At 44.1% G+C, this 25609-nt stretch overlaps 1 protein-coding gene across 1 annotated transcript in view; it reads right to left on the bottom strand.

Moving 5' to 3' along the window:
• Positions 1-10192: 10192 nt before the first annotated feature.
• Positions 10193-25609, bottom strand: part of LOC138265011 (transmembrane protein 182-like) — a 263899-nt gene continuing 248482 nt past the window's right edge. The window contains exon 5 of the mRNA XM_069212587.1: positions 10193-12593. Coding sequence (XP_069068688.1) covers positions 12364-12593 — 230 coding nt within the window. The 3' untranslated portion in view covers positions 10193-12363. The remainder of the gene's footprint in view (positions 12594-25609) is intronic.

Below are 25609 nucleotides of genomic sequence, written 5' to 3'. Positions count from 1 at the left end.
TTGGCGTGAATGTCTGTTGATTCAGATGGGCAGGCAGCTGAGCAGTGAGGCTTTGTGGGGCTTCACACACCCGGCATTGAGTCAGTTGAGGCTGGCTGCTGCATGGTGAGGCTTTGCCAGCCTTAGCATTGCTTTGAGTCAGTTCTGATGAGCACCACAGAAGGTCGAGCACCTTAGGCCCACTTCCACGGCAGACAGACTAACAGCCTGTGGAGTCCAGGTGCACATAGTTCAAGTCTTTGAGACCTGGGACTAGGAGGCAAGCTAACAAGTACTTTCATATGACTTGTGGTGGGAAGATAGAGTCCTTCCAGAAGAGTTAGGGATCAGCAGGCAGAAGGGGGACAAGCAGAAAAGTAGTATTTTCAGGAAAGCAGTTGTGCTGATTCCTTTGACCAGCCCAGCAGCCCTTCTAACACGAGTCAAATTGAAGGTCCAGATTTGATGGGGTTAAGGACCCAGTACTTATACCCATTTGTGCCTCTGATGTAGGGGAGACTTCAAAGAGTGGTTTCAAAGTGCACCAGTTCCCCTTTCAGCCCAGTCCTGTCTGCCAGGAGATATGTGGAGGTTATCAGCCCTTTCTGTGGGGTCAGGCCATTACCCTTTGAAGTGTAAGTGAGAGCCCCTCCACCCTTCCTGCCCAGGAAGACCCATCAGTATGCAGAAAATACAAATGCAGCTGCATGTCCTGTGTTTATGGCTGCCTGGATGGCCTAACACAGACCATGCGTGAATTTGACACAGGCTGTAAAGCACACCGAGCAGCAAGGACAGAAAAATGCCTACTTTCTTAAAGTGGCATTTCTAAAATAGTAAGGTTAAATCCAACTTCATCAATAAGCAGGATTTCTCACTGCCATTCCATCCATACCAAACATGACATTGCTACTCTTGCTAGATCAGAAATTAGCACTTAAAAGTACATAAGGGAACTTCTAAAGCTGGCCTATGAGAGGAACAGGCTTCACAAAAGTGAAAAATGACTTTCAGTGTTTTTCACTATCAGGACATGTAAAACGTGCAAGTACATGCCCTGTCCTTAACCTAATTAGCACCCTGCCCTATGGGTTACCTAAGCCCTACCTTAGGGGTTACTTGTATGTGATAAAAGGGGGATGTAAGGCTCGTCAAAGGGTTTAAATGCCAAGTCGAGTTGGCAATAAAACTGCACACACAGGCCTTGCAATGGCAGGCCTGAGTCATGGTTAAGGGGCTAATTATGTGGGAGGCACAGGATACAATTTACAGGACATGGGCACATATAGTGCACTTTACTAAGGAGTTATAGGTAAAGAGCACAAGCACTTTAGCACTGTTCAGTGTTGGGAAAGTGCTCAGTGTCCTACATCCAGCAAAAGCAACATCAGGAACATGTCAGGAGGCAGGCAAAAAGTTAGAGGAAGACGACCCAGGTCAGGTATAACATGTGTCACCCCAGCTGAAAGTGGGGAGAGCTACCTAACCTCTTGGGAGCTCTCTTCACTAAGGCAGATTAATCTAGAGAGACCATCAGCATTGACATGGTCAGTCCCCTAGTGATGCTTTTTGTAAAGTCCAGTCCTTGTACGGACCACCTCAAGAGTTTAGGAATTTCATCTCTCATTGGCATGAGCCATCTGAAGGGCCTATGGTCTGATTGAACCCGTAAGTGAGTCCCAAACAGGTATGGTCTCAGCTTCCACATTGCCCAGACCACAGCAAATGCTTCTTTTTCAACGGCACTCCACCTCTGTTCCTGTGGAATAAAGCTTCTGCTAATGATGCTACTGGTTAGTCTAGGCCCACCTTAATAAGCTATACAGTACTAAGACTGCTCCTATGCCATGTGCTTAAGCGTCTGTGAACATGGCTTCCTTGACAAAATCAAAGGCTTTCTGACAAGTCTCTGTCCAGATCACCAATCTGGGTTGCTTCTAAGAAGTCGACTCAGTTAAGGGTGCAACATTGGTGCCATAGCCCTCAACAAATCTTCTGTAGTAGCCAGTAAGGCCAAGGAAGCCTCTCACTTTATTTTGGATTCTAGATGTTTGCCAGGCCATTATAGTTTCAATCTTGGCCTGGAGGGGCTGCACCTTGCAACCGCCTACCAGGTGTCTAAAATACATCACAGAACCTTTCCCAGTCTGGAACTTGCTGGCCTTGATTGTCAGGTCCGCCTGTTGCAGGGCCTGAAGCACCTCTTGGAGGTGATGAAGGTGTTCCTCCTAGCTGGCCCTGTAGATGGCAATGTTATTTAAGTAGTCAGCACATAAAGCCTGCTTTCCAGCCAGGACCATGTTAACCAACTCAATGGTAGCTGGGGCATTCTTACAGCCAAAGGGCATAACCCAGAATTGATAATGGCCCTCAGGGGTTTAGAATGCTGACCTTTCTTTTGCTCCCTCAGTCAAGGCTTTCTGCCAATACCCTAATGTTAAATCAAAAGTACTGGGAGATTTGGCAACTCCCAGCCTGACAATGAGCTCATCAGCTCTAGGGATGGGGTGTGCACCAGTCTTGGTGGTAGAATGGAGGCCTCTGCAGTCCACACAGAACAAAAATTCTGCTTTCACATACGGTGGGGTGGTCTTTGCGACCCAAACTCAATGGCTGGACAGGACCTGTTAAATGGCTCAATCGCCACTAAAGCTAACATCTTGGAAGCCTCCTCCTGGATGCTGACTATCACTTTATCTGACAACCTGTAAACTTTACAAGCGGACTGTCTCCTGTGGCAATATCATGGACACACAGATGTGTGAGGCAAAGTGTCTCAGCCACTGGTAATAGTTACCTTGCTGCTCTGGGTTCAGGGTGGTGGAGAGGTTTAAACCCTCCACTAGCCCATCGCGTCCCTGTGATAGAGGAGGTCAGGGAGAGGATCACTCTCCTCCTCCACATCTTCATCTGTCACAAGGAGCATGCTCACTTCAGACCTGTAAAGTGAGGCTTGAGTCTGTTGACATGGAGCACCCTTAGGGGATTCTTAAGGGCATGGAGGTCCACTGAGCAAGTGGCTTTCCACTTACGCTCCTTAATTTCATATGAGCCAGTCCAGAGGTCCTTGAGAGCTCTGGGCTTTACAGGCTCAATGACCCATACTTTCTGGCCAGGTTGAAACTCTACCAGAGTGGTCTTCTGGTCATACCAGCATTTGATTACCTTCTGGCTAGCCCGAGGTTGCTCCTGGTCTTTTTCCAGAAGCGGTGTATCGGGTTCTGGATGGCCAGCATGTAGCTGACCACATCCTCGGGGGTCTCCTGGGAGCTTTTTCCCACCCCTCCTTGACAATGCTCAGAGGTCCTCTGACAGGGTGGCCATAGATGAATTTGAAGGGACTGAACCCTACTCCTTTCTGTGGCACCTTCCTATAGGCAAAGAGAAGGCATGGCAAAAGGATGCACCACTTATGCCTCATAGCCTCAGGTAGGCCTGCAATCGAGCCTATCAAGGTCTTGTTGAACCTCTCAACTAGACCATTGGTTTGGGGGTGATAGGGTGTGGTGAACTTGTAAGTTACACCACACCCATCCTACATGGACTTTATGAATGCAGACATGAAGTTAGTGCCTTGTTCAGAAGTTAGCACACAGGTAAAGATCCCCATCAGAGTTCTGGTCACCACAGGTGCATCACCGTCTTCAGAGGGATTGCCTCTATGTAGCGTGTGGCATGGTGCACCAAGACCAGGATGAAGCCATTGCCTACATCTGTCTTGGGGTTTAATGGACCAATGACAAAGATCCCTACTCTTTCAAAGTGGGGTGTCAATGATGGGAAGTGGGATCAGGATAGCTTTCAGCTTTTTCCCGGACATCCCACTGCCTGGCAGGTGGGTCAGGAACTGCTAAATGTATCTAAGGCTGTCTTCATTCTGGGCCAATTAAAATGGCCTGCAAGCCTTGTGAAGGTCTTGTCTTGCCCTAAATGTCCTGCCAAGGGTATGTCATGAGCCAAACCCAGTAGGAAAGACCCTGTAACACTGGGGACCACCAGCACATAGGCTACCCCGTACCTGGAACCTTAGACTCACTGTAGAGGAGATCAATTTCTAAGTAGATTAGGTGATTTCCACAGGCTTCACCTGCTGCAAGGACTGAGGCCTGTCACCTCAAGCCCTCAAGAGTGAGACACTCTCACTGGACTTTGCAGAATTCCCCCTTTGTGGGCCCAACCTGAGCTTGCCAGCCAGGAAGCTCAGGTAGGTCACCTAGAGTGGCATAGCCTTCCCCGGTTTGCTCAGGGCCTCCTCCTCAGGGACCTCATCAATCTCACCCACGGAAACATCCGGGACCGTTTTCCTGTGCCCATTGCCCCTCTCCTTGGAAGCTGTCTTGGCCAGTGTTCCAGGTTCCAGACACGCTTGACTCCCTTCTCAGGCAGCCATGAACTGTGTGGTCCTACAGACCCACTCAGGCAATCCCATCATCTCCAAGTGAGAATTGAGCTCTACCTCCCTCCAGGTAGTGTGCTCCATGTCATTGCCTAACAGACAATCTACAGGCATGGCAGGGCTCACAGCAACTTTCAGAGTACCTGAGACACCCCCATGCTCAAAGGCAACCATAGCCACCAGTAGATGGCTCTCATGAATGTCAGCTACTATAGCGTGGTGGAACGTGTTCAGTAGGACCTGCTCTGCTGACACCGGGTGACACTCAACAGTTGTAATGATGGCTCCTGTGTCGCCCTCTAAGGGTGAACCACTAGCTTTCTTTGCCAGTGAGCTATTTAAACACTACATGACCGCGGCGCGCAGCGGAAGGTAGGGAGAGCTTTTCTGTTCCACTACCTACGCTTTTGTGCCTGCAGCAAGCTATTTTTGGTTGTTGGAGAAAAATTGTAAAAAGCCTAAATTTGAATCTGATGGGTTAAATGTAATACGTGTATGCATTTTGTACTCTGCCTAAATTACATACTCGTTTTTAATTGTTTTTTAATAGTTTTTTACTTGTATGAAATTCATTGTTAAAAGACATGCTGGTATAAGGTAAACCTTTTTTAACTTAAATTAGTCATCCCCCACATAGGTAACGAGGTAAAATCACACTAAATATAGGACGCTCCCTCTGATACAAGAATCTAAAAACCGCCGACATTTTGGAGGTTAGAATTCTAGCTTTCTTTGCCAGTGAGCTATTTAAACACTACATGACCGCGGCGCGCAGCGGACGCGCCGCTGGCGCGTCAAAGGCGCACCAAAGGCAAGCCCGTCTGCGCCCGTCCGCGCCAGACTGAGCCAAGAGCCAAGAAACTATGCCCAAAATTCCTCAGGGAAAGAAACTATTACCTACTCGAGAGAGGATCTTCTTATCCTAAATACTATACCTCACAAGATGTGTGGGAAGAGCATTGACCTTCATAATGGTCAGTTTAAATGCCGTCTTGTGCTTGGTCTTTCCAAGTCTACATGCCCCCGCGAAAGGATAAGGGCCTTGACAAACTACCCATTTTTTTACTTAATTGTCGCTCGTTAGGAGCTCATACAATGGACATTCATCTCCTGGTGGAACAAAGAGAACCTCTGGCCATGTTTCTGACAGAAACGTGGCTGGATGAGAGCTCTGCGCCAGATATTGTAATGGCACTTCCCACCGGCTATAAGATCAGCAGAATTGATAGACCTACTAGAGGAGGTGGTATAGCAGTGATCTACAGAGATTCCTGCAAGATCACTACAGCACACAATTTAATCAAAGACTGTGAAAGCATGTCTTTCTCTATTAACGTGAATCCTCATTACACTTTATCGGGTGCTTTGATCTATCGCCCCCCAGGCCCTATGGGAAATTTTATGACCTCACTGGCTGAAAATATTTCACAATCAAAATATACTAAACCTAACTTCCTAGTGCTGGGAGATTTTAACCTACATGCAGAAAAGCTGGATAAGGCCTCCACTAAGATGCTGATATCAGATATGAATGCATGTGATTTAGCACAGTTAATTCAGGGACCCACTCATAATAATGGACACACACTCGATCTGGTTTTCTCTAACGTACCACGTCAAGAATGTATATCTTCACTCCCGCTTGCTTGGTCAGATCATTATCTTGTAGAGCTAGAACTATCCATTGCGCATCATAAGCTCTTGAATACGGTTGCCCCTTCATGCAGAAGAAAGTGGCATAAGTTAAAAGCCACCGAGTTCACTAACGCACTCAAAAAAAAGAGACCAGGACATATAAATATAAACAATATATCAGACTTCTCGCAATCCATGAATAAATGGATAGAGGATAGTTTGGACGAAACTATACCCCTCTCCTACACCAAAAATACATTCCGAAAGAAATCGGCCCCATGGTTTAATGCTAGCCTCTTGGGAAAGAAAAGAGGCTGCAGGAAACTAGAAAGGAAATGGAGATATACCCAGGAGGACTCTGCTAAAAAGGAGTATAAGATCATGATTCGAGAATACCACTTAGAAATTAGGAAAACACAGGCGACATACTACTCGGGAAAAATTGAGGCAGCAGCTAATTCTCCTAAAGAGATATTCAATGCCTTAAAAGACCTTATTAACCCCACGGAGGAGGTAGAAAATAGGGACTTCCCACAGCAACATGTAGAGGATCTGGCAAGCTTCTTTTTAAGCAAAATTCAGAATATTTATGAAACATTTCCTACTTCCCAAGGTGGAGATCAGGAGACGGGGCATCAGGAGGTGGAGGAGGATATCCTCCTAACAAATTTCAAGCCCATTAGTCTGGATATAGTGGAAAAATCACTGAATTCAACGAAATCAGGATCTCCGTTGGATCCTGCACCTCCCCAGATTTTAACTATGGGATTACCAGTCTTAGGCCCACTAATTACCAAACTTATTAACACCTCATTAGTTTCTGGTATGGTTCCAGACTCATGGAAACAGGCAATTGTGAAGCCTCTTTTAAAAAAATCCAATTTAGATTCTAATCTATTGAACAATTATAGACCAATCTCACTGCTGCCTTTAATGGCTAAACTTACGGAGAAGCAGGTACATAGTCAGCTGTCTATGCTTTTGGAAGAAGGAAAACTCCTACATCCCACTCAGATGGGTTTCAGGCCTAAGCATGGAACAGAAACCGCACTGATTGCCATTACAGAGGAAGCAAAAAATAGGATGGATAACGGAATTGAAACCGCGATCATCCTTCTGGATCTGAGCACGGCATTCGACACAGTTGATCTAAACATTCTCGTAGCTAGACTGCGGGGATGTGGAATCGCTAGCATTGCACTAGAATGGATCCGCTCATATATACATGGTAGATCCTTTCAGGTGTTGGATAGATCTTACATCTCTAAGCGCACCTTCAGTACTTGTGGTGTCCCTCAAGGGTCGGCCTTGAGCCCGCTACTATTTAATGTTTATATGCGGCCTCTAGCAGGGATCGTGGAACCATTCGGACTAAATCTGGTTTCGTATGCAGACGATACCCAATTGGTCGTCTCCTTCTCTAAAGCGCGCCCAGATTTGGGTACGGCACTAGGGCCATGCCTGAAAGCAGTGGCTACCTGGATGTCGGGAAGCAAACTGAAGCTTAACGACGAAAAAACTGAGGTGCTGTTTTTTGGGAGAAATAGGCCCCTAGTCAATTCCAGCCTACTAGATGGAGCCTTCACCCTGCCTCCTCCTAAAAGCCTTATCAAAAGCTTGGGCGTTTGGCTGGATCCCTTATTATCAATGGCTCAACATGCCAATAGAGTAGCAGGAACCTCATTTGCCCTGCTCAGGACGCTGAGGAAGGTTCTAACGCTACTACCGTTTCTGGCTAGAAGATTGGTCATTCAGGCGTTGATAGGTTCTCGGGTTGATTATGGCAACGCCTTGTTTATAGGATCACCTAAATATGTTATTCAAAGACTGCAAAGAGTACAGAATGCTGCGGCACGCCTGCTTTTAAACATCCCCAAGCAACACTCTACACGAGCAGGAATCATGGCCTTACACTGGCTCCCTGTAGAGGAGAGGATTCAGTTCAAGGCCCTATGCCATATTCACAGAGCCATTTTCAACAAGGGTCCTGAAATGCTTAAAACACTGGCACAGGTCTATATTCCAGCTAGGCCACTCAGATCCTCATCAGCCAACTTGATCATAGTACCGTCGGTGAAGAAAGCAAGATGGGGAGGAAGATCACTGGCATATCAAGGTGCTTTGCTTTGGAATAACCTGCCTCTCAGTATAAGATCTAATTCTCAAGAGACTTCCTTTAGGAAGGACCTGAAGACCTGGCTATTCAAAATCTAAAACTCTTCTACGAACATAAATAGTTCACTTCCGCTATGGCAATATAAGCGCTACGAGGCCTTCGGGCAGTTAGGCGCTATATAAACACGCTTAACATAACATAACATAACTGTCTATACTTGGAAGAATTGACAGGCATGTGGACTTTTAATATCATGTCTTTATCCCCCAGGGACACTAGGGTTACTTCTGTCTGTTCAATAAGACTAGCTGCTACTACCTTCTCCTTGAGTGCTACACTGGCCAACCCAGGGCTGTGACCACTTGGGACATTTGGAGTCACCCTTAGGGTGACCATATTTAGAGCACTGTGTACATTGTAGTGCAAACTTCACTGTCGTATGGTCAAGGAATCCTTTCTTTTCAGACTCAGACTGGGACTGTTTACCACTCCTCCCTTGGGAATCATTGTGGGGCCATTTACAGAACTTCATTTTATTTTTCTCCCCCCTTTTAATTCTGCTCTGAACTCTGATCACATTTGTGGGTGTACCCCCCAGATACCTTTTTTGGACACTCTGGTGCTAGCCCAGAGGTCCACCTCCACAGCAAGCTTCCTGGGATCAGCCAGCTTACTGTCAACTAGGTGTTGGCAAAACTCTGTAAAACAGATACTGAGCATGAGCTCTCTCAAGATTAAATCGTACAACCCAACATAACCATTGACTTTTCTGCCCCCGCACCCACCTTTCAGTGCCTCACTGGAGGAATCAATGAAATCTACCCAGGATTGTTTGGGGAGTTTCTGGCTGTCCCTGAGTCTTTAGCAATACATCTCAGGGGTCATTCCAAACTTGGCAAGTAAAGTGGTTTTCATAGGGGTGTACTTGGTCTGGTACCCAACCTCTAATGTAAGACGTATGTCCCTCCCAAGTGTTGGCATCTGTTCCTACAGACCCATCCCCCAGTGCTCCTTAGAAACCCTCTGTACCTTCAGTGCAATGTCCTAAGCAGAAAAACACTTATCAATGTCATCTCCCACCACATAACTGGGCACCAAATCCGTAGGTATAGGGATATTCTGGCCTAAATCAGGTACTGTATGTATGCTCCCACCATCACTTGTGGAATCTGTCTGCCTGGCCTTGAGTTCCAGCTCTTTTGGGCTCAGTTCATGAGCCAGAAGTAGTTCCTTTTCTGCTAAGACTCTTTCCACTTCCCTTTCAGTTCTTTCATCTTCAGCTCGCTTGGCTTCCTTCTCAGCCTCCATTTTTAATTTTACCAACTGCAGCTAGAATTCTCTCTCTTTTCTCCTTTTCTCCTTTTCTCTGGGCTTAGGCCATGACTAGAGACACTGCTTCCTGCCATCACAGGTCACACAAATCCAGGGGTGTCCCTCTCAAATGCTGCAGGTAGCTCCTCAGCAGAGCCGTTCACAGCCTCTCCCAACTCATGATCCTCTTGGGAGCAGGACTCTGCCCAAGCCCTCGGCACCATTTGAAACTTTATCTTCTTGATGGCTCTTTGCAGGTACCCCAATCCCTCTGCAAAAGGTTTCAACTCATTACCTGTGTACTCCTCCAGCTTAGCCAGCTCAAACTCCATGACTCCACTACACTTGTCAAATTAGCCTGATGCATGATGTATAGGATATGTTACAAAAATGCAAAGCAGGGAAAATTGCAGAAAAAGAAAAAAATCAAAATGGTCTGGGAAAGATAAGGTGAAAAGGAGGCTGGACAAGGCAGGGCTTAGGGACAAAGCCTGGTTGCTGTTTCAACCAAAGCCTAAAGCAATTTTACTGGCTGGTTTTTCCAGCTAAACAAATCGGGTCAGGTGCTCCTGCACCTGGAAAACTGGGTGTAAAATTATGATTTTCCCAGCTTGTAACGAGGGCCAGAGAAGGCATATATAAATCCATACTCAGCTTTCTCTTACTGACTGGATAATAGTAAAATGATTACATTCTAAATTATGCTCTTGTTGTAAATATATTATAAGCTGATGGAAAACGCATCAGTTTGTCAGTTTTTAAAACATAATCTATAATTTATTATACAAACAGCCACACATACACTACAGGGGGAAATAGAGTGTCATTGCTTTTGGCCTAGTTGAGAATCTTGTACAACTGCAAGTGACTTTAATATCAGCTAGGTCAATCAATCAGTACTCAAATGTCTGTTTACCTAGTTGGTAATGGTTTCTGTCAATTGAAGGAGATTGTAATTGTATTTCATTGGACCTGAGAATAGGTGAAAATGTAAAAATGATTACATCCAGTGAAAACGCAAAACCTTTAGGTTTAATTGTGTATCAGGTTGATGGTATGCAAATTCTACTGCACAATTGAATAACAGGCACTTTTAAAACGTCCCACCATTAAGAAAACATTTCTGTACCAAAAGATAAGAAAGTGCCTAAACCATCCAAATATTATCTGGACTATTCGCAAAAAGTAGAACACTAGTTCATGAATAGAGTTAACCTGCATTTGCATTATGTTTTTCTCTACATGGTTACCTACTGAAGTAGCCCTGAACATGGTTGCAAGCACTGACAGGTTTATGACTTCCTTTGGGGTCTCCCTTCTCCACCTCAACTGCACACTCATCTGTGGTAATAAAAACCTCCAGGTCCTAATTCCTTTAATCAGAATCTGTGATTTGCAGTCATAGGCGCATTTTGTCCTCCTATATATTTGAACTACTTTCACAAAAGGATTGGGAAAACAGAACCTAGATGATATTTTGTGCTTCAAATGTTTCCACTTCATTTTGTGTTTCATTCACTAAGCAGGAGTGACTTAAAATACTGTTCCTTTCTCTGGAAAACGATTGTTATTATAATTAAGATACCCGTAGACCATTACTGGTCTGAGTATTCTAAGAAGATTATTGCTAAAAAGCATCACGTTTCACAGCTTTTATTAAATGATATATAATTATTATTTAGTTATTTTACCCAAACGAAAATTGCAAACAAATGCAAATATAAAATTGCAAATCTTACGGATCTGAACGGATCATGGGAAACAGCTTTATTTTCGTGTCTGTGCTGGAAAAGGCTTGTTTGGGGAAACACTCGTGAGATGTAACAGTGTATATTTTTATGGCCTTGTTCTTTGAGGCATTACTGCCACACTTAAAACTACGATGGAAAAGAAGATCTCTTTATGAGGAATATTCTAGGTTCTGGCAGACAGAAGCAGATTTGTTGGAATGTCACCCATACAGATGGCACATCTCCTACTGGTATGTGGAATTTTGCTATTTGCAAACTGAAGATTAAGGAGCAGGTTTGTGGGCACTTCAGGGAGGTAGCAGAAACCCACATAGCTACGCATGAGTGTATTCATTTTTCCATGCAGGTAATTTCAAAACCAGGAAATGAACACAATTGTATGTTTGCCAAGACGCCATAGTGAAAACTATTTTCTCTATGGAAATAATAAAAATGTTTCATTGGTAAGTGAAAAGTTGTGCCACATTTATATGTGCAGAATTATTACAATTTTGAAAAACGTGCATGCTTATATTTTATGCATGGGATTACTCCTGTGATAGTATGATTCCTGTAGTCTCCTACGCAAGTTTCTAAAATTCTTTAACAATACCATAAACGTCAGACATTTTCTCCTAATGTAACTAGTAGCTCAGTAGAACAAACTCCTAACTTTTTCCCTTACCTTTTTTAAATCGGGTAGTGGGTGATTAACACAAGGTGATACCTATTCTGAACACTTACTGTCAACATTCCTATCCAAGTGCAAGTAGTCCGAGTTACCCACTTGTTTTATATGGTCAAAATAACCAGGCCCGTGACTGCGGAAAAGGCACTGCACATTTCTAACAGACAAATGCAATATTTGTGTGTAGCAGACTTTGGAGACTGTCCTTACTGTGAGATGCAAACTATGGTGTCCACACACGAACTATAGTGTCCACACATGTGTCCCATTATAGAAATTGGAGATGAGATTAAACTCTGTAGAAGCTTCTGATCAGCTGGCATTCTCCAAATTAGTTTATTTGATCGTGATACATATTTTGTAACTCCTTCATCAACATGCAACCAATCAATAATCTGTCTGCTGAAAAATATGACTACGAAAATATCCATTTGCTGAACGTTGCACTGGGCCCTTATTTCCTGAATGTTGGCAGCTTTCGCCAAAAGTATGTCAGATTTTCTGCATGTCACTTATTTGCGTTCAAGATACTCTTCCCAATGAAAAAGAAGAGAAGTCCAGATAATAAGACAAGGGGAATCCCTGCAGCAGCAAACATGAAGGACCACCCATAGTAAACAGCCACGTGAGCAGAATCCACGCAGTGCTCATTCCGTTCCAGGAGGATGTACTTCTGCAGATCAGCCGCTACCTCCTTCCATATCACAAACAGGATGACCAGGGCAGTAAACAGTATACCTGCAAACAAAGACACCACTTTGTAATTAGTGATGGCATTATAGAATGAGATGCACATGGATACAAATACAAAATAACTAACTTCCAAAAGGTAAGGCAAACTTGATGGACGTCACAGTGTAGTCAAGAATAACAAGCATTGACCAAATTGAAACGCCCGGCTATTTTATAAGTACTTCTTCATTGACTGCCAATTTTGTGTTTTTGGTTGAGTGGATGGCTAAGTGGGTGAGTGTGAGAATGGGTCATTGATTAGCATGGACACTCAAAGTACGGCCCGCGGCCTCATGCGGCCCCTCTGACCTTTACATGCGGCCCTTCGAGCAACAGGAGCACTGGGCATCTGTTTACTCGACTCTGCACTTACAATAACAATATGAAATACACGCAGAATCATTTATTTCAAGCTCCATTGGTCATAAAGAAAGGAAGTAACTAGGGACTCCTGCACTTAACTTTAGAAAAGCCTTCATTTTTAAAGAAATCTTGCGACACAAGTGTAAAACTAAGACAGCCGCTTCTAAATTAAAAATGTGTATTTAATTTAGTTAACATGCAGAATCGTTTCGCCTTAATAACATTTATTTTATCAGTGCATTGAGATGTATCCATTTAAAAGTGATAGTTTTCAAACATAAATTTGGAAACATTAATTATTTCCCTAACCCTCAGAACATCACCAATAGTACATTAAAGAGACAAGTCACTTGGTATGTGCGCTTTATGGGTGGCCTGGGTTCCTATCATACATGAACAACATTACACTTTAATAAATCAAACATAGAAGCAGGTTTTGTGCAGCACACAATGAATCATGTATTTCGAGGTCATCTTAAATGTGATAATGCAGAAAAAGGAGGGAAAGTGAGACTAAACAGTTGTCTAGGATCACACAATTTGGAAAAGTGGGTAAGCTGGGATTAGTTCCAGGTTTTCTGGTTTCCCATTGTTTATTTCAGCCACTAGATGTATATAATTTGATTCTCCTACACCTACCTTGCCACCAATACCCCCAGCCACCCCACCCAACCGCCATTGCCCTGGCATCAATGCGGCCCACAGGCCCGTCACAGACCAAACTTTTTGGCCCATGAGAAAACGTTTGCGAGTATGAGAGAATGCAGTAATGGATGAACTAATCAATAGATTGAAGAATGGGTGAGTGCATGGATGAATGACTGAGTAAGAGTATGGATGGATGGATAAGGGGTGAGTGCATCAATGGACAAACACAAACAATTGGCTGACTGCATGGACGGATGCAGATAGTTTACACCAATTTTAAAATTTAAGACGGAGGCCTCAGACAGCAATAGCTCTATGTTATAAATTACAAGAATTATCAGTATTATGCTAGATCAAATATAAGACCAGAGCTGGGCATCCTTGGGCTACTAATAACCACAACGTATACAGACTGATCACATTTATGCCAGTGCAAACACCATACCACAAGTGGGCATGATTGAGCCAGGACTACACACAATACTTTGAGAATTACGGCAATATGGCACTTCAAGCATTTAGCCGGAGTCTTCACTATTGTATACATAATGCACCTTGTAAGTTAAGTATTGCCATTGTTGAGTATTTTATGTGTGAGTGTGAGGGGAGAGAGGTCTATAGTAAAGAGGCTTTTAATCAATGTTTCAGGTCACAATAAAGTGTAATACGCTGTTAAATGGTATTATGGGTAGCTGGACCCAATAGATAGCCAAGCAAGGACTGACCAAAACAGTTCAAAAGCATAAAATAATAAATCAAACAACCATTTAAATTGAAGGCATTGTGCACATCAGATGCAAACTTAGATTTTAGTGCTTAATTTATATGCACAGCAAATATCCATGCATTTGGTACTCGTGGGATCAGCCTATGTATACAGTAACACGTTAATCCAACTGGAATCGATCACGAACCTTCAAGTTCCCTTGAACCAAAAGTTTAAATTATGGATCTACTGTAAGCCCTAAACCAAAAGTGCAGAAATGAACAACGCGTGGAAACAACTGAATATCGGCCCTGCTGCATAAAACACACGACACAACTACTTCACAAGCTGCTCGAAAATATCAGAAACTAATCAACCACATAAAGAACAATTAAATTACCCTGTGCAAATTCTGACCAGAATTGCACAAAGTGAATCAGAAACTCAACTATCTGTCTGTGCTTGAACCCCTCTGCTCACACTTCACTTTAAGCTGAGACGAAGCTGCAACTGTTAAGCCTTAAAGAACACACTAAAGACCCAAAGTAATTGTTGAAAAGTGAGGATTCGTGACGAAATGGCGCCGATCCGGGCCAGCACTAAGGATCACTGAGTGTGGGACATCTCTAAACATGCAGTTATGATTACCGAGTGACAGGGCAAATACACATTTATATGCATAATGATGCTGCTTCTTGACTTATAGGCTTTCTTGGCATTATGGTGTCCATCCATTCTATAATGCTAGCGCTGGAAATTCTATAACGTTATTACTCCTGACGTTTGAAGTCCGCACTAGTAACATTGATTTACCCTGTCTGCATCCACCCACACACTTACTCACACATTCATTCATGTATGCATTCACGTATTCATCCAACAATTAAACCACACACTCACTTATTCATCCGTTATTCCTCCCATGCTCTCACTCACCCATTAAATATCCGTGGTCTGTTAAATCATTTCCCCATTCATTCACTCACTCGTACATTTGGTCAGTGACTCATCTCAACTTCCCCCATTCATCTATCTACACAACCGTACAAATTCACCAATAAACGATGAAGCGCTTTCGCATATAAAACAGTCAGGACGACAATGTTAACCAGTGTTTTTTCTGTTATGTCAGAACTTGAGGAATTGATTTATATCCTGGCTGTAACAGTACTCTGTCGCAGCAGCGGCAGAGTAACCTTACGGCCAGAATAATGGTCAGCCTGCCTCATTTTTCTGCAGGAGGACCATTGATGCAGCCATGGCAGAGACTGCTCTTTCTCTGCCACGGTTACACCCTTCTGATAGCCTGACAAAGGACGGGTTGGAAGCGGACCTCCGTGTCCTCCCACCCAGTGCTTAATTTGTGCTTGTTGTTTCCGGTGCGGAGCACGGGCACTTGTTTTTGAGGGCCGGCGCTTACTCTTCTGCCTCAAGCATTTGCTGCGAGAAAAAGATGAATATGGGAAAGACGGAGAAAGAGAAAAACGAAAAAGCGTCCCAAAGGGAGAATGTAGAATGCTGCAAGAGTGAGCTGAAGGGGCAGGGAGTGGCTGTAAATGGATTGAAGAGGCCCGAGATTACTTCAGAATTTGCTCGCACATTTAAATGCACCAGCCACGTGTTTAAGAGGAAGGCTTTGGGCACCCGCACCTTTTTATTTACAAATTAAGCACTGCTCCAACCTAAATGAGATGGGCAAACATACAGATCAGTTTTCACTGCCTGTCACTGCCAGGAAAACTCCGACAGTAAAGGGCATTGAAAACTGTCCTCCCTCACCATGGGAGATGAGCACCAACAAAGCAAATAGGTTTGATCTTTATATAGTGCATGTACACCTACAGAGCCACAGTAAACATAAATATACTCATGCATTTACGCAGACAACAACATATGTAGAAACATCCATGCCCACACAGACCAACACACCTAAAACCATCCATGTACGTAGCCTAGTAGGCAATCAAGCACCCATACACACAGACTACCTGATATAGTTGTCTCTATACACATAGAGACGTGGTATGTTATGTTGGTTTCCTCTATAACACCTTATGCTGTTTTTAGACCATATACAAGGGCTAAGCAGCAGAATGGCTCACTGAGTTTGACAACCCCCTCAACGATATAAAGTGATTGTCAGGCCATTATTTCAAATCCCTGCAAAATCAATTCAGCTTTTGCAAGAAAGTGGGTTATTAATAGATGGAGGTATGCACGGTGTTAGACATGGCATCCTTGGCGTGGTCTCCCCTGTATTTTTGCCTCTGCTTCCCATGTTTTGACTGTGTGCGTGACTCTGTTTTTGGTATTCTGGGCGCTTTACCACTGCTGACCAGTGCTAAAGTGATTGGAATATTTGATTTATTAGTAAAACCCTAGTAAAGTGCTCTAGAGGTGCACAGGGCCTGTAAATTAAATGCTGCTAGTGGGCCTGCAGCACTGGGTGTGCTACCCACATTAGTATCCCTGTAAACATGGCCCAGACCTGCCTCTGCAGTGTCTGTGTGTGCAGTTTTAAACTGCCAATTCGACTTGGAAAGTATACCCACTTGCCAGGTCCAAACCTTCCCTTTTTCTACATGTAAGGCACCCCTAAGGTAGGTTCTTGGTAGCCCCATTGGCAGGGTGCAATGTATGTTAAAGGTGGGACATGTACTGATGTGTTTTGCATGTCCTAACAGTTAAAGAATGCTAAACTTATCTTTCACTGTTGCAAGGCCTATCCCTCTCATAGGTTGAAATGGGGGCTGCCTTTAAATATCATTAAAGTGCAGATTCCCTTTGGGAGCAGATTGAACTGTGGAGTTTGGGGTCTCTGAACTCACAATTTAAAAATACATCTTTTAGTGAAGGTGGTTGTTAGATTGTTAGTTTGAAAATGCCACTTTTAGAAAGTAAGCATTTTCTTGCTTAAACCATTCTGTGACTCTACCTGTTTGTGGATTCCCTGTCTGTGTCAGACTGACAGTTAGGCTGAAGTGAATTCCCTCTAAACAGTAAGACAAAGGGAGCTGGGGAGTAGCCTGCATATTCTGATGGGCCATCTGTGCAAGGGTGGAGGGAGGAGTGGTCACGTACACCTGAATAGGCTGTGCCTGCCCTCACACAATGCAGTCTCCAACCCCCTGGAGTGAGTCTGGAGCCTGGCCTGGGCAAGGCAGTATCTTGTGAACAACAGAGGCTTTCGTTTGAAGTAGGCCTACTTCAAAGCCAGAAAGGGGTATGAGTATTGGACCCAAAACACCACATTTTCGGATTTCTTCAAGGATTCAAGTAAGAACCTCTGCCAAGGAGATAAGCTAAAGAGCTGAGGAGAAGTGCTGCCTGTGACTGCTTTGTTGGGTTATCCTGCAGTTGCTGCTTCTGCCTGTGAAATGGGAGAAAGACTGGACTTTGTTATGCATTCCTGCTTGAGAAGAATCTCTAAGGGCTTGAGTTGAGCTTGCCTCCTTTTGCTGAATTCTCAGGGCCATCAAAGACTTCCTCTGCCAGCACCTTGACTCTCTAGTGAGACTCCTGCCCTGCCAAGTGGTGCCCCATCCAGTCCCTGGGCCCTTGAAAGATGATGTTGGCGAAAAGGGACTGAAATCCATGTAAAGACTGCTGTGCAGGGAAATTTTTGATGCACCATAAGCGATGCGCCGCTGGCCTCATGGCTGAAATCGATGCTCTGCCTGCATGGCTGCTGGAAGATCGCCACATTGCAGTTGGAGAAATGATGCACAACACCCGCTAGTGGCTGCTGATAACGACGCAAACCCCATTCTACCTTTTTCAGACACTGTGTGACCTATTTTTGAAACTGGTGTGGTTTTGTAATGTTTTCGCTGTGTTACTGTGTGTGTTGGTACAAATACTTTACACATTACTTCTGAAGTTAAGTCTGCCTGCTCTGGCAAGCTACCAAGGGGGTGAGTGGGGGTTAACTGAGGGTGATTCTCGTTTACCCTGAGTGAGGGTCCCTGCTTGGACGGAGTGCAAACTGACTGCCAACCTGAGACCCCATTTCTAACAACCGTAAGCTAGTAATAATACCACTGTAACTAGTCCAGTCGAGTCTCAGTAAATTAATCCTTGTTCAACCCTTGGTAGCTTGGCAACAAGCAGTCAGGCTTAACTTATGAGACAGGTACGTGTAAAGCATTTAATATCACCAAAATAGTAATATGTAAAAGACACAACACAATAAAAACCTAACACCAATTTATAAAAGATAGAGAATATTGTGTAATGTAGGGAACCAGAGGTATGAACTTTTAAAGATTAACTAAAAACATGTGCATTCTAGTACTAAAAAGCATAAAGAGCCAACTGCAGCTACCTGGTCATGCTGAACAGGGACAAAATACAAAGTTTTTAAAATTATTTTACCATGTTCCAATATGAGTTTATGTTTATTTTACTCTTAATAGTTGTTTCTACTATGTTGTTAGCAATATAAGAGCCCAAACTGAAAATAAAGACACATTTTGGAGTGTAAATTGTAGTAATGCTTTTAGTGACCCAGACGCTAGCAGAAGGTGACGATTTATGTCTCATGTGTGACAGCCTAACGTAGAAAGCCGCATTGACATGTATATTAAATGTGCTCATGTTTTCATCTGTTGGTGGGAACACTACTGCCTTCCTTATTAAGCAATATGTTAGTAAAATAAAACTGATGTCAACGTGTATTTTAAACTAATTGCTAGTATCAAAACGAATTTCATTAACTATGTTAGAAATTGGGTCTCTAATTGACAGAGGTATACACACCTCTCCAAGTAGGGACAACAATCCTAGTGAGGCTAAGCCACTACACAATCTAAATTGTCCTGTGCTCACCCTCTAGTAGCTTAGCACAGAGCAGGCAGGCGTAACTTAGAAGGCAATGTGTAAAGTATTAGTGCACTAACTCATACAATAGTACAGTTAAAGACACCATAAAAAGTACTCCAAACCAGTTTAGAAAAATAGATAATTCTTATCTGAATACAATAAAACCGAAATGACAAAAATCCAATACGCACAAGTCAAGATATTACTTTTTAAAGGTTTAAATGAGTCTCAATCCTTAAAAATCAGTGGTTGTATCCTTGTAACACACAGTAAGTGGGATGCGTAAAAAATAACGACGCACAGGAGCTACAGAGGAGGACACATGTTGAAAAATAAGAGGCTGCATCATATTTTTCGGCACGGCACGGACGATGCGTTGTTTCATTCCATGCTGCAAGGTGATGCGTCAATTTACAGGATCACAGCCTTGGTTTCTCATTGCGCTGCAAAGATATTTTGACGCCCAAGGACGATGCGTTCAGAATCGTTGATGCCCTGCTGACAAGGAGCAGTCAATGTGTCAATCCAGTAGGCGATGCAGCAATTTTTCAGCCACAAGGCAGGCACTGCATTGATTTCTGCAGGCATTGCATTGATTTTCCGATGGATAGGGATTTTCTTCCCTTTGGAGAAGTCTTTGTAGCCCTGAAACTTCAGAACAGGAAGCAAGCTCAATCCAAGCTCTGAGAGAGCACTTGTGGAGAAGGAAGAATCCTTCCAGCAGAGTCAGGGGCCAGCAAGCATCAGGGCAACAAGCAGGGCAACAGTCCTTCCAGCAAAGCAGTTCATATGAGTCCTTTGGTCAGCCGGGTAGCCCCTCTGACAGAGTTTGGTTGCAGATCCAGAATGTTTGATTTGGTGGGGTCAGAGACCCAGAACATATACACCCAAAAGTGTCTTTGAAGAGTGGTTTTGATGTGCGCCCTTTTCCCTTTCAACCCAGCACAAGTTCCCCTTTCAACCAATCCCTGTCTGCCAGGAGCCCTGTGGGAGATTATCAGTCCTTTCTGTGAGGGCAGTCCACTGGCCATTGAAGTGTAAGTGAGAGTCCCTCCATCCTTCCTGCTGAGGGAAACCCATCTATATGCCGATTAATGCAAATGCAGCTGATTGTCCTGTGTTTATGGCAGTCTCTGTGAATGCATAAAGGGAGCTGTCAACCAGCACAGACCAGACGTGGACTGAAAACAGGCTGTAGGGCACAGATGGCATGAGGTGTAGGGAAATGTCTACTTTTTAAAAGTGGCATTTCTGAAATAGTAGTGCAAAAACCAAACTTCACCAGAAAGTAGGATTTCTTACAACCATTCCAAGCATACCAAATATGGCAAGTCTACTCCACTCAGAGCAGAATTCACAGTAGGGAAAACGATCTTTGGGAGTTTTTCACCAAAAGGACACGTAAAACGTATAACTACATGTCCTACCTTTTACCTACATAGCACCCTTCCCTATGGGTTACATAGGGCGTACTTTAGGGGTGAAATATATATAAGAAAAGGGGAATTTAAGACTTGGCAAGTAGTTTTGAGTGCCAAGTCAGAGGGGCAGTAAATGGCAGGCCTGAGACATGGGGCTACTTATGAGGGTGGCACAATCAGTGCTGCAGTCCCACTAGTAGCATATAAGTTATAGGTCCTGGGCATATCTAGTGCACTTTACTAGGGACTTAAAAGTAAATTAAATATGCCACTTGGGTATACGCCAATGGTACCATGTTTAGGGGAGAAAGCACAAGCACTTTAGCACTAGACAGCAGTGGTAAAGTGCACAGAGTCCTAAAACCAGCAACAATAAGATCAGAAAAATTAAGAAGGCAGGCAAAAAGTTGGAGGAAGACGACCCTAAAGCTGTCAGGTCTCACACTAATGTTTAATGTGTTATTTTAGAGTTTAAAGATATGTGCAGAAAGGTAAAAATTGCTCTTTTTTGTCACATTTACTGAAATGTAATGACAAAGTTATAATTTAAAGTAAAATGCATTGCTCATACTAATGAAATATCAATATTAATGAGTATATAAGTTTGCATTTTTACATGTTCTGTCAATCTGCAATGATTAACTGTAATTGATTTATCTTCTATTAGCTTAAACAGAGCTTGTATTTTGCAGTCATGTAAAAGTGATGAATCATTGTTCTTTCTAATGTGAGTTTTTCTATAGGTTCCGTTCTCATGAGAAGCTTTTCACATAGCAATAGGTTCATAGGTCAATTGCACAGAGACTTTTAGCTTAGTGATCTTGAGAGGAACATCCTGGCTTGTGGACTTAACGTGAAATAAAATGTTGGTACTACTGTAAGGACTCACACGGATGGAAGATGGTTCTCATGGAAGGTCTGAGAATTTGATGGACTGTTGTACCTTTGGAATCACCAGTTGTTGATGATTAGATGATGCCCCTCATGCCTGACCTGATGCCATTAACCCCTTCGCTGCCAGGCCTTTTACCCCTCCTGTGCCAGGCCTTTTTTTGGCTATTTGGGGCAGTTCGCGCTTAGGCCCTCATAAGTTTTTGTCCACATAAGCTAGCCAAGCCAAATTTGCATCCTTTTTTTTCCAACATCCTAGGGATTCTAGAGGTACCCAGACTTTGTGGGTTCCCCTGAAGGAGGCCAAGAAATTAGCCAAAATACAGTGAAAATTTTGTTTTTTTCAAAATAATGGGAAAAAGTGGCTGCAGAAGAAGGCTTGTGTTTTTTCCCCTGAAAATGGCATCAACAAAGGGTTTGCGGTGCTAAAATCACCAGCTTCCCAGCTTTCAGGAACAGGCAGACTTGAATCAGAAAACCCAATTTTTCAACACAAATTTGTCATTTTACTGGGACCTACCCCACTTTTACGATTTTTTGTGCTTTCAGCCTCCTTCCAGGCAGTGACAGAAATGGGCGTGAAACCAATGCTGGATCCCAGAAACCTAAACATTTCTGAAAAGTAGCCAAAATTCTGAATTCAGCAAGGGGTAATTGGTGTAGATCCTACAAGGGTTTCCTACAGAAAATAACAACTGAAAAAGAAAAATATTGAAATTGAGGTGAAAAAAACAGCAATTATTCTCTACATTTTACTCTGTAACTTTTTCATGCAATGTCAGATGTTTGAAAGCAATATACTGTTACGTCTGCTGGACTCTTCTGGTTGCGGGGATATACAGGGCTTGTAGGTTCATCAAGAACCCTAGGTACCCAGAGCCAATAAATGAGCTGCACCCTGCAGTGCGTTTTCATTCTATACCGGGTATACAGCAATTCATTTGCTGAAATATAAAGAGTGAAAAATAGCTATCAAGAAAACCTTTGTATTTCAAAAATGGGCACAAGATAAGGTGTTGAGGAGCAGTGGTTATTTGCACATCTCTGAATTCCGGGGTGACCATACTAGCATGTGAATTACAGGGCATTTCTCAAATAGACGTCTTTTTTTACACACGCTCTTATATTTGGAAGGAAAAAATGTAGAGAAAGACAAGGGACAATAACACTTGTTTTGCTATTCTATGTTCCCCCAAGTCTACTGATAAAAATGATACCTCACTTGTGTGGGTAGGCCTAGTGCCCCAAAACACAACGTGGACACATCACATTTTTTGACAGAAAACAGAGGTGTTTTTTACAAAGTGCCTACCTGTAGATTTTGGCCTCTAGCTCAGCCGGCACCTAGGCAAACCTACCAAACCTGTGCATCTTTGAAAACTAGAGACCTAGGGAAATCCAAGATGGGGTGACTTGTGGGGCTCTGACCAGGTTCTGTTACCCAGAATCCTTTGCAAACCTCAAAATTTGGCTAAAAAAACACTTTTTCCTCATATTTTGGTGACAGAAAGTTCTGGAATCTGAGAGGAGCCACACATTTCCTTCCACACAGTGTTTCCCCAAGTCTCCAGATTAAAATGATACCTCACTTGTGTGGGTAGGCCTAGCGCCCGTGACAGGAAATGCCCCAAAACACAACGTGGACACATCACATTTTTTTAAAGAAAACAGAGGTGTTTTTTGCAAAGTGCCCACCTGTAGATTTTGGCCTCTAGCTCAGCCGGTACCTAGGGAAACCTACCAAACCTGTGCATTTTTTAAAACTAGAGACCTAGGGGAATCCAAGATGGGGTGACTTTGGGGCTCTGACCAGGTTCTGTTACCCAGAATCCTTTGCAAATTTCAAAATTTGGCTAAAAAAACACGTTTTTCTCACATTTCGGTGACAGAAAGTTCTGGAATCGGAGAGGAGCCACAAATTTCCTTCCACCCAGCGCTCCCCCAAGTCTCCCGATAAAAATGATACCTCACTTGTGTGGGTATGCCTAGCGCCCCTGACAGGAAATGGCCTAAAACACAACGTGGACACATCACATTTTTTCATAGAAAACAGAGGTGTTTTTTGCAAAGTGCCTACCTGTAGATTTTGGCCTCTAGCTCAGCCGGCACCTAGGCAAACCTACCAAACCTGTGCATCTTTGAAAACTAGAGACCTAGGGAAATCCAAGATGGGGGGACTTGTGGGGCTCTGACCAGGTTATGTTACCCAGAATCCTTTGCAAACCTCAAAATTTGGCTAAAAAAACACTTTTTCCTCATATTTTGGTGACAGAAAGTTCTGGAATCTGAGAGGAGCCACAAATTTCCTTCCACACAGTGTTCCCCCAAGTCTCCAGATTAAAATGATACCTCACTTGTGTGGGTAGGCCTAGCGCCCGTGACAGGAAATGCCCCAAAACACAACGTGGACACATCACATTTTTTTAAAGAAAACAGAGGTGTTTTTTGCAAAGTGCCCACCTGTAGATTTTGGCCTCTAGCTCAGCCGGTACCTAGGGAAACCTACCAAATCTGTGCATTTTTTAAAACTAGAGACCTAGGGGAATCCAAGATGGGGTGACTTTGGGGCTCTGACCAGGTTCTGTTACCCAGAATCCTTTGCAAATTTCAAAATTTGGCTAAAAAAACACGTTTTTCTCACATTTCGGTGACAGAAAGTTCTGGAATCGGAGAGGAGCCACAAATTTCCTTCCACCCAGCGCTCCCCCAAGTCTCCCGATAAAAATGATACCTCACTTGTGTGGGTATGCCTAGCGCCCCTGACAGGAAATGGCCTAAAACACAACGTGGACACATCACATTTTTTCATAGAAAACAGAGGTGTTTTTTGCAAAGTGCCTACCTGTGGATTTTGGCCTCTACCTCAGCCGGCCCCAGGGGGGCAGAAATGGCCTAAAATAAATTTGCCTCCCCAACCCATCCCCGGGAGCGACCCTTGCCTACGGGGTCGCTCCCCTTGCGTGACATTGGTGCAAAAAAAAAAATCCCCGGTGCCTAGTGGTTTCTGCCCCCTTGGGGGCAGATTGACCTAAAATAGGCCGATCTGCCCCCAAGGGGGGCAGAAATGGTCTAAATACAATTTGCTTCTCAGGGGAGCGACCCTTGCCTAATGGGTCGCTCCCCATCTCTAAAAAAACAAACAAACAAAAAAAAAACACACAAAAGATTTTTGCCCTGGCGTCTAGAGGTTTCTGCCCCCGGGCTAATAATAATAGGCCGATCTGCCCCCAGTGGGGGCAGACATGGCCTAAAATAAAGTTGCCCCCCCAAACCCCAACCCTCCCCCGAGAGCGACCCTTGCATAAGGGTCGCTCGCCCTGCGTGACATTGGTGCAAAAAAAAAGAATCCCCGGTACCTAGTGGTTTCTGCCCCCTTGGGGGTAGATTGACCTAAAATCGGCTGATCTGCCCCCAAGGGGGGCAGAAATGGTCTAAATACAATTTTCCCCTCAGGGGAGCGACCCTTGCCTAATGGGTCGCTCCCCATCTCTAAAAAAACAAACAAACAAAAAACACAAAAAAAAAATGCCCAGGCGCCTAGAGGTTTCTGCCCCCCCGGGGGCAGATCGGCCTAATAATAGGCCGATCTGCCCCCAGGGGAGGCAGAAATGGCCTAAAATAAATTTGCCCCCACCCCCCTAACCCACCCCCGGGAGCAACCCTTGCCTACGGGGTCACTCCCCCTGCGTTACATTGGCGCCATAAAAAAAAATCCCAGGTGCCTAGTGGTTTCTGCCCCCCTTGGGGGCAGATCGGCCTAATCAAAATAGGCTGATCTGCCCCCCAGGGGGGCAGAAATGGCCTAAAATAAATTTGCCCCCCAGGGAAACTACCCTTGCCTAAGGGGTCGCTCCCCTTGCGTGAAATTCACGTACAAAGAAAAAACTCCCTGCTGTCTAGTGGTTTCTGTCCCCCTTGGGGGCAGATTGGCCTCACAAAAATAGGCCAATCTGCCCCCAAGGGATTGCAGAAATGGCCTAAATATAATTTGCCCCCTAGGGGAGCGACCCTTGCCTAAGGGGTCGCTCCCCACCTCCAAAAATACAGAAACATACATAAAGGAAAAAAATATATATATATCCCTGGTGCCTAAAGGTTTCTGCCCCCCCTGGGGGCAGATCGGCCTAATAATAGGCCGATCTGCCCCCAGGGGGGGCAGAAAACGCCTTCCA

The sequence above is a fragment of the Pleurodeles waltl genome, chromosome 2_1 (assembly GCF_031143425.1).
Source record: "Pleurodeles waltl isolate 20211129_DDA chromosome 2_1, aPleWal1.hap1.20221129, whole genome shotgun sequence".
Taxonomy (NCBI): Eukaryota; Metazoa; Chordata; class Amphibia; order Caudata; family Salamandridae; genus Pleurodeles; species Pleurodeles waltl.
The sequence above is the reverse complement of the archived record's forward strand: the minus strand, read 5'-3'. Positions and strand labels throughout refer to the sequence as shown.